The 10732-nt window shown below is 33.5% G+C and overlaps 1 protein-coding gene across 1 annotated transcript; it reads left to right on the top strand.

Moving 5' to 3' along the window:
• The first annotated feature begins 3720 nt into the window (after positions 1–3720).
• On the top strand, positions 3721–5450 carry LOC132180730 (receptor-like protein kinase FERONIA). The gene has a single exon (XM_059593641.1). The coding sequence runs from the start codon at positions 4008–4010 to the stop codon at positions 5187–5189; it is 1182 nt and encodes a 393-aa protein (XP_059449624.1). The 5' UTR covers positions 3721–4007; the 3' UTR covers positions 5190–5450.
• The last annotated feature ends 5282 nt before the right edge of the window (positions 5451–10732 follow it).

Here is a 10732-nt window from a genome sequence, read left to right as displayed (position 1 = left end):
GGAAATTTTTTCCACATTGTTTGTTTTCTCATTTGTTTATGTTTTTGAGAAACTTCCATGATTTGCAATTGCTGAACAGCTGCCATTTACTGCTTAAAATATTTCTAACTAACATCAACTTTGAGAAAGTTGATCAAATGACTTTCCCAAAAGCATTGCTTTTGTTTTTTTTCTAAAGCCTGTGTTCATTTGTTCTCTTAGTCTTTATATATGGTCCTACCTGTCCCATGGAAATACTTTCGAGTCATAATTGTTTTTATTTTTATGTCTCGTACATATGTATCATTCACCCTTTTTAATAATTTTTATTTTTCGTACATATCATGTTTCACGTGAACCCTTTTAATAATAGAGTCCTATCAGGATTACTATCGCTTTTGTCTTCTAGCAATACCTTTGATGATTATAATTATTATGGAAAATTCCACAAAATTTTTACCTAACTTTCATCCGTTTTAAAATTATTTTGTAAAAGTTTAAAAATTTTTAGTTTAGGGTATTTAACTTTTAAATTTTTGCAATATCTCTTATCTATTAACATTTTTCATTAAATCTTGTCAAATTTTTTAATAAACTCATACTTTTTTATTATAAAAAATGAAATAAAAATTACAAAATTTAACGAAATTTGAAATATATATATATATATATATATCTCAACGAAAAATCAAACCATTTTTCTCTGATCAATTAGAAGGGGCGATTCTTAGCCAATTATACTATTTCCTAATTATTTTATCTTTTAGGGATAACGTACACCAAATTATTGAACTTTCTTGGAATCATGAAGTGATAAGAGTTATCCAAGTCTTCATAGACTCCACCAACGTCGAAAAGCTGTTAGTATGCTTTTGCAAAAGGGGGTGGGAGCAGTTGAAAGGCCTTTTTCCACGATGGCTAACAATATAATATTTAACAAGTTGAGTTGTTAAAAAGACCTATTTTATTTTATTTTAAAAAAATCAAAAAATAAATATTATTTTTTAAAAAGCTAAAATGAATATTTTATTATTTTCCTAAAGTATACAAGATTCTTAGTCAGTTATTTAAAAAAAATTTATTTTTCATTAGTACTCGTTTGAATTTTTTTTGAACCATAGAGAACAATATAAAGTTCAAAAACTATCGGTTTAATATATAAAAATATCACCCCTCCCATTATCGTTTGGAGTTAAATTGTGAAATGACTTTTATATCTATGTAAAATTTAGAAATTACAAAATTAGTTCAATTAAATAATTTTTTTATAAAAAAATTGCTATTTTGGGATTTTTTTTTTTAAGGCCTCCATTAAGATTTATCAGAAAATCAAAATAAAATGGTGACATTACAAACTTTTTAAAATTTGATATACAAAATTAATTAATTTTTTTAACTTTAAAAGAGTGATTGCAAAAGCGAGAATAATTCACTTGATCTAGAGAGGGAGCAAACCACTCCTAAACAAACCAAACACTCTCTAGTGCCTTATTCTCAAACTATTAATGCTGTGGATGAGAGCCCGCTTAATTTAATTGAAATGTCTGTTTTTTGGTTAAATAATGCTAATATGTAGATTGAATATCATGTGTCTGCATATTAGATGAGCCAAAGTACTAAAACCCCTGGGCGTAGAACTAACAAAAATTAACATAGTTATCATTATAATTGTGGTTAACGAGTCAATTAAGAACTTTGAATTTGTCTCGCTGTACCCTTGATTACAATGTGAATATGATAAGAAGGTTCACCAAACTTACCCAAAAAAAAAACAATCGATTTCATATCAAAAACATTGAAATTTGTCTAGAGCATTAATCACGTAGTCCAGGTTGCTATTTCTGGTCGAATATCAGAAAGGTTGTGGCCCCTATTCTGAGCCTGAGTGATTGGCCGAAACAAAAGCAAGATGTAGAAAAATGAAAAGGGAATAAAGGGGGAAGTGAAAAAGCAGAACATTATCAAGATTAGAAGGGAAAAAACAGTGATCGACAAAGAAAAAGTGTTGACAGGACAGAAGAAAATTAAGATGCCATCACGACGTGTCTCGGTCCTCGTCTACCAACTTGCGTGATTAACATGAGAGTATGAACGCATCGAAGACGACAATGGTGAATTATTATGGTCTTGGTCGCCTCCAGAAGTTATTCTAGTTTTATATTTCCCATGTTATTCACCTGTTTTATATCATTATTACGTCTATATTTATTTTAATCATTTTTAAAAATTTAGTAATACTAAAAGTTTTTTTAAAATTTTTTTTAAATATAATGTAACTTTTAAAATTACTAATAAAAAAATCACATCATATTTGAAATGATGCTAAAAAGACTCCTCTTTCCTTCCCGTGTCAATTCACACATTTGAGGTCATTTACCCATACAAGAATTACTACTCTTGCACTGAAATTTAAATTTTCAGTTAAGAGTAATTGCGTAGAATAACATGTTCACACAAAAATCTATTTACGAGTTTTGAAAGGTAATTTTATCTTTTTATATTATTTGTAATAGTGAAATCATCAATTCTACAAATATTGTAGAGGGATTTTTTTTTTCTTCCTGTCAGCCCACATAGTGCAAGCCCATTTGAATGAAATGGTCCACAGCAAGTTTGGGCCAAAATGCCAAGGAGGCCATAAGATCTTTGTCAATGAACCCTGTTGGTACCTTATGATGGGAAACGAACATTGGAGGGCCGAAGTAGTCATTCAAAGACCCAAGAAAGCCCAATGAAAATGCAAGCGGGTGGCGCCAAGCCCCGGTCACCAACACAAGAAAAAGAAATTCGCATAGTCGAACCCTTTTGGTCCAACCAAGGGAGACAGGAGTGTCTCGTCAGCAACCACGACTCATAGAAGAATCTCATGCGGAGTATAAAAGAGGAAGTAGGGCACAGTGAAAAGTATGCGATATAATTTACAAACTCTCCACTCTCTTCCTCTTCAGCATAAATCACTGACTTGGGCGTTGGAGCAAGCTCACGGGTGAATCTCTCTAACCCTTGTACCATACTTGTGCAAGTCCTTCCTTGGTAGGCTAGTCATGAGGCCATTGTTAACCCGTCAATACCTATTGACACTAACATACATGTTATACCATGAAGGACATATGACCCTGTCGATGTCCTACAACAAAGGGCCCACAGTCTCAGTTGTTACTTTACTCATAGGGGCCAACATCTCAACCAATTCGGGCCATGGTTGATCACTTATTCTATACTTTACTCAAGAGGATCGACTACTCAACTTATGCACGCTTTGGTTAATCCTTCTAGTATATACTCTTTCAGTTTGCAACGATGTTCCTTTGCATCTATATTAGAACTACCAATAAGTTATACTCTAACCTTTCATTTTGTTGACGTGATACACAATCAGAATGTGCTAAGTCGTAAATTAATTGTATTATAAATCAAGTAAATCACCTAAATTGATGTTGCATTTTTTCCTAAAAATATTTAAAGATGCCGTTTTATGATAAGAAACATAAGTTCAAATTGGAAACGCTCTAAAAGAGGCAAATATTTCGTACATATATATGGTGGACATCTTAGGTTGTGATGTGCCGCTTTTGCCAAAAAAGTGAACGAGACTACTATTCTACTCATCAAACAAAACCAAAAGCATTTCCGAATAACTATGCTTTTTTTTTTTTTTTTTCTTTTCTAAATACCTATGCTGTTAATTATTGGGAGCTCTCCCTGCTCTCTATTTTTTTATTTTAAATTTGTTGGGTCAAGGGACCTCTCCCTCGAGGAATCTGTGAAGGCTCAGATACCCATATATGATATGATATATCTCTACCTCAATCTCTTATTTTCTTTTTCTTTTCTTTTTTCTTCTTCAGCTTGTTCCAGTCTTTATTATTATTATTTTTTTCCTGTGCCCTTCCCTGTAATATCTGAACCGCTACTTCTAAACCCCATCACATCGCTGTTGCCAACGAGTCCACCCAATTTGGAAGTGGTGCGGGCTTCTTGGTCGTGCTCAACCCACTGTGTTGCATGCTTCTCTCTGCAAACTGATCATGACGACCAACTGTTTCTGTTGGCCCAGAGGAAAGGCGGCAAGGACAACAGCCTCGTCCCTGCCCGGACAACTATGCCGGCAGTTCTCTCTCCACGAAATCAAAAAAGCGACCAACAACTTCCACCAAGATCTGATTATCGGCGAAGGTGGCTTCGGCTACGTATACAAGGGTCAAATAGACGACGGCAACACGACCGTGGCGATCAAGCGCATGAACCCGGAGTCACGGCAAGGCGCCAATGAGTTCAAGACAGAAACCATCATGCTCTCTCAGCTTCGCCACGTCCACCTCGTCTCTCTCATCGGATACTGCAACGAGGGGGGCGAGATGATCCTCGTCTACGACTACATGCCCAACGGGACTCTCCGCGACCACCTCTACGAAACCCGCAACGATCCGCTCCCTTGGAGAAAAAGGCTCGATATTTGCATCGGAGCCGCGAGTGGGTTGCAGTTCCTTCACACGGGCGTGAAGCACCCTATTATCCACCGTGACGTCAAGACCACCAATATTCTGTTGGACCAGAATTTTGTCGCCAAGGTTTCGGACTTCGGGTTGTCCAAAAGGGGTCTGGATAAAACCGCGGTCAGTACCATGGTGAAGGGCACGTTGGGTTATTTGGATCCGGAATACGCAAGGCGCCGGCAACTGACGGAAAAATCCGACGTGTACTCAATTGGTGTGGTGCTGTTCGAAGTGTTATGTGCACGAAAGCCGTTGGATCAAAAACTTGCTCCGGAGCAATGCAATTTGGCCAACTGGGCCCGTAAATGCATGGAGAAGGGGACCATAATTGAAATAATTGATCCGTATCTTAAGGGAAAGATTGCTCCCGAGTGTTTTAAGTTATTCGTGGAGGTGGCGGAGAGTTGTGTGCGTGATGAGGGGAATCAACGGCCCACGATGAATGATGTGGTGGAAAAGCTCGGCTTTGCACTGGAGCTGCAGGAGGATGCGGACGCCGCGAAGGAGAAAATCAATCCCGGTGTTGACTACACCTATCCAGATCAGATGTTATCATTCCGTCTCGCCGGAACTACAGGTGATCATTCTAATCGGTACGATAACGTTCAAAGTAGACACGTGTCCGAATCGGGCGTTGGGACCGGGTTTACCGCGACGAGTATTGGGTTGACCTACCCAAGTCTTAATTCTGATACCACCACTACCCAACTCTAAAGCTTAATTAGGGTTTCTTTTTTGTTTTTCCAAAACGTTTTCAAAAGGCTTATTGGGTTGGGAAAAGTGAAATAAATAAATAAAAAAAAGGTATGAGTGTGATTAAAGCTGTCGTTTGTTTGTCTATCACTTTTGTTTTTCCGGAAAATGTTGGATTACTGTAAGAAACTATTTAATTAGTGAGAGTTCGATATGTTAATTATGTGTATGCCGTTGTAAAATATTCCCTGTATACTGGTGTTATACCAGAATTTTGCTTCATCTTTCCCAATGAGCAACAGAATTTGTTCCAGGCTTAATTAGAATTAATGAAGCCAATTTAGGCTGTTTTTTTTTTTTTTTAATATATATATATATATATATATTAAAATTGATTTTATCTTTTTTATTTAAAATAAAATAAATTTTGTTTACTAAATATGTTAAATTTTGTAAACCAAGAAAACATTTAATTAAGGATGATCAGCAGAAATGCAACTTATTCATGAATCATGATCAATAATGTAGCTACAAATTTTAACGAAACTTAAAAGTCGTCGTTGATAAATGATTTTTAGCAACGACTTTTTAGTTGCCACTAAAAATATGATCACTAATGACCAAATTTTTTGTAGTTAGTGTGGTTGATAACTGCTTAAAAGATCGAGAAGGTTATTGCACCTATATCCAAGGCTATGTCTTGATGACAGAAAATGTTTTTCACAAATACATTAATTCTACACTTTTCTATTATAGAATACAAATCAAAGGAAAATGTTCCCTAGTGAATCGGCAGCAATGGACATGATGTGGTGAGGGTGTGGGTGTATGTAATCGCTGGTTCGTCAATTTGATGAGTTGGGTGGTGTTGGTTCCGCCAATCGCCGACGATCGAATGTGGTCGTTCCAATTTTAGGTTGTTTTGGGTATATATAACAGTAGATAATGCTTTCAATTTAAACTAGCATAAAAAATTTGTTTCAGATCATATTTTAGTTTAGACCAGACAATGTACAATTAATTAGTAGCATTTTTACTAAAATATTTTAGGATTAGAAATCTTTTTATGTTGAATCAAGCACTGCCTAAATGTAAGAGTTCTGATTAATTGATTGGTTCATGGTTTTTCCAACATCAAAGTTAGAAATGATAATTACAACCCTATTTTCTGGTTAATTAAAAATCTCTAGTTTAAAACTTAATTTTAGTAACTTTCATATGCATAGTACATTTAATATAATGATAGGGGATCGGTCGTCTGCTATGAATAGTTTCATGAAGTATAAGTTTAAACTTGCCTCTTGTATTTGAATGTAAAGGGCTCTAGAGAAAGAATTTCCATATTACATTCAGAAGCCAGAGGAGAGCATTCTTGCTTAAGCTCTAGGTTTCCAGTAAGAAAATTCTGTCAACCTGCCTAATTTATTACCCATATATGATATAACCACTTTTCCCTTTGATGTAGAAACTATCCTTAATCGTTATATGATTTAGAAAGCAAACCCATATAAAACTAAAAAAGAAAAAAAAATCTCAATACCTAGCAATCATAATTCTCAAAAACAGATGAACGTACAGTCCAAACTTTAATCCAAAAAGAGGGAAATTTCAAATTTGGACATTTATCTCACTATCATTTATAACTAATTGTAGGCTTATTGCTCTACGGCCCACCTAGCTGTCATGCTGGACTTTCTTTGACAACTATCAAATTATAAATCTAAGCCCATTTGAATAGTTCACTATTGGTGTTGACTTTTGATCTGAGAAATGCGAAAATGTGAATATGAATTCTAATCTTCAGAATTGTTGTTTGAATTACTAATAATTTAGACATAAATATAGGAGGATTAATATGAAGCTCACTTGTTCAGACACTTCAATACCAAAAGATTATCTTTTGACTCCATACATCTATAAAGGACATGTTACATGATACAAAATTCTGTTGCACATGCAAGGTCACCATATATAACTATATATGTTAGTGGTTTTGAACTTTAAGGTTGCTTAATTAATTAACCGCCAACAAAGATTGAATCATGGGCCTCGATTTTTTCTGAGATGCCATGTGGAATAGTGAAACGGAAGGTACACATGACCACGTGGTATCGTCTTGTTTGGGTTGAGAGAGGGCCATTGTAAGGACAATCATTCAAGAATATGAAGTAAGAGATAAAGTGAAACCAGTAATGTGGATTTACGTGGCAGGTATTGGCTGATCCAATGTCATTCTCCAAGGAGTACTTATGAACATTATATATCGATATGGTTTCGGATTTCATAAAAAAAATATTCTCAAAGAAATTTTTTGTTATTCTATCAAAAGCTAAGTTTTCAATGAGCCCAAGCACACTTCAGGTCGAGCCATGATGTAATTAATCAAGCATTTTCCTTAGCATCGATCAGAACCATGCACTGTTTCGGAGAATTGAGAAAAAACAAATAGAGGCATATAGATTTTCTTATCGTATGTATATAAAGGCATCTGCGTTTTAATTGAGAAAAAAATCAAACTATTTTTCTACGAGCATCCGACAACTCAAGCTAGGAGTGTACAAGCGGACGGTTATTAGCCGCCTATAACCACTAACTACTAATTACCACTAACCATTAATAACTGTTTTTGTATACGGTTGGAAAAAAATCATTTAGTGGTTAACAGTTTTGAGAGTAGGTGCGGACATTTAATAATCATTAACTACTTGCCCTTATATATAATATATTATGTATAGAAAATATATAAAAATAATAATAATATACCAAACTGAGGTTGTTTTGATTTTTAATACCATTTATAATAGGTAATAAATAGTCCAAAATGTTTAAAATAGGCGCTAAAAAGATACTCAAGGTAGGCTAAAAATGCCAAAATAGGCCTAAAAAGCCTATACTTAAAAAGCGATTATACAATATAGTCTTGGATTTCAATAATTGCCAACTCATGATTACTTCAAAACCCCTAACCACTTAAGGCGCTGTGGTTGCTATTACTAAAATTTGATAACCACCTAATTAAGGTGGTTACAGTTGCAATTATAGATAATAACTATTACCTGTAACCTCTTATACGCCATAACTCATGCTACTATAGGCTATAGTTTTTTACGTGCACATTGGGATGACTGATGAGCTCATATCTAGCCAAATCTGGTAGTCTAATTCCTTGGTGTAATGTGGAAAAATAATATAAGTTAATGATAGATTTGTCAAAATATCCATTTAACGAAAATTTATTAAAAGATGTTTTTAGTTTTGGGCAGTGAATCTGGTGTCAAGGCTGCGTGGAAGAAAGAGAGTTTTTAAATAATAACAGCCGCTTGATAATGTATGATTATAGCAAATTATTAACTTACACTAAATAATAAACTTTGTCAGTAAATAAAGGATTGAGGTCTCCAAATCTGGGTCCTAATGATATCATAGATTAAGAGGTTTAAGTTTCTTCACGTACTCTATTAATCTTAAAATTAAAGGTATGTTATACACAACTATTTTTTAACTATATTTTTTTATAAATTTAATGGTGAATTCATTCGTTTATTAAATGAAAATGATTAAAATTTATTGAAATAATGAATTTTATTATTTCTCTAAAAATTATGATATTATATTATATTTTATTTTATGTTTTTCCAAAGGGTAGTGGGCCAAGTAGTGGCGTTCTACAGGTCTAAGCTAGGCTTCAATATATTCGTCCTTTATGGTAAGTAAAGCTTGATCAGCGCAGACACCGATTGAGGAGGGTATGAGTCCTAGTTCCGCGTATGACGTAACCAGTGGCTTAATTTTCTATTCCACGGTGATCAAATCAGACAGACCATATATTGATGTTGATGTTGGGGACGTGTTAATTTAAAGGACTCATACGTCAATTCTTGAGTCTTGACACTCACCAATAAGGCTACTGGGACTGAGCTTTCCAAGTTTTCAGTCTGACTCACTGCACACGACAACTAAACATTACCCAAAAGCAATACGGTAAATCTTATATATGAAGAATTGAAATTTGCGTTTGTTAGGACAAACATGGGCCCATTGTAAAAGCAGAATCTTGCAGAGTACTGATATGGATAAAATATATTCCTTTATTGGATGAATTATGGTATTTAAAAAAGAAGAAAGAAGACAGTAACAAAGCAAGCAATCAGCTCCAAGCAGAAGAAGACGAGACTACAAAAGATCCAATAGAGACCAAAAGCCACACGCAGACATGAGTTGACAAACACTATATGTGAAGCTCAAAAACCAAATACGACTTTTCAAAATAATATTATAAGCTTTTAGAAAATAAATAAGTATTTATTTAAGGGCCATGAGCCAAACTAAAAATATGAGATTATGCTGTAAGTATAACACGTGAGGTGGGTGGAATGGATTGCGAGTTCTTGTTTCAATTGATTGTCTATATGGTTATTATATTTATTGTTTCGCACATAATTTACAATTGACATTATTCGCAGCATCAAAAGAAGTTATTATCATTCATCATTTTTTCACTAAAATGATTTATATTATCAATATTTTTTGTGACTCTTGTAATTGTAATGAAGAACTGAAAAGTTGTTTAATTAAGCTGCTGAAATCACTCGTTTATATGATTAAAATTTATAAGCTTAAATGTGGAATAGAACTTAATTATCAAATTGCCGCTTTAATTTACAACGTGCTAGAGATACTCATACGGGGTTCTCAATTGATATTTATATGCAGTTCTCACTTTACACTATTGACTTATGTATATCTCACATAAGTTAATGGTAGACCCCATAAATTCAATGGTTGATTGTAAGAAAATATGGGTAAAATATGAAAAATTTATTGACCACTAACATTTTTCTTAATTTATAGCTTGATCAAAATGTTGAGGCCTACACATGTAATTCTTCTTAAAATCATTAATGAAGGCAAGGATTACTTATTTTTAAAAAGAAGTTTGCAGACTTTTTGGGTAATATTATTGCGATAAATGTCTATATCAGTGAATTGAATCACTTTTAAATATTTGATCATATATTCATAATCCATTATTGTTCGCCCGTTCTATTCTGTCACCACCTCGCGTGCTTAATTCAATTAAAAAGTTTTCCAACCAGAAAACGAAAGGTTGATTTCTTTTGATTCAAAATTGTCATATTCGATAAACGTCACTACGCGTAAAAAGACCTACAGGACCTTTCCTTGTTTCTATAGTCAATTTAGGAAATTAAACTATTTTTTACTTATCTATTCAAATAAATTATATAATCATTTTTTTTTATCCTTTTTTTTAAATATTCTTTAAAATCAAATAATAAGAAAAAAAGAAAAAGAAAAAAAAGAGAGAGGCATTTAAATATTATTTCAAAGAAATGTTAGAAGAAAGAGAGAAAAAAGAAACTTTTTTACATTAAAAGAACTAAAATTGTTACCAAATAGATAATTTTTTAAATAAAAATTTTAGATTTAAGATGCCATATTAGTTCTATTAAAAACAAAAACAAAGTAATGTCAAAAAAAAAAAAAACAAAAACAAAAACAAAAGCAAAAGCAAAGCCAAGCAACAACCAAAATATATATTTTTA

Source organism: Corylus avellana, chromosome ca5 (genome assembly GCF_901000735.1).
Source record: "Corylus avellana chromosome ca5, CavTom2PMs-1.0".
Lineage (NCBI taxonomy): Eukaryota > Viridiplantae > Streptophyta > Magnoliopsida > Fagales > Betulaceae > Corylus > Corylus avellana.
Note: the sequence above shows the minus strand (reverse complement) of the source record. Positions and strands in the feature narration are given on the sequence as shown.

Coding starts and splice junctions, on each gene's coding strand:
- LOC132180730 (XM_059593641.1), top strand. CDS start 4,008: ATGACGACCAACTGTTTCTGTTGGCCCAGAGGAAAGGCGGCAAGGACA.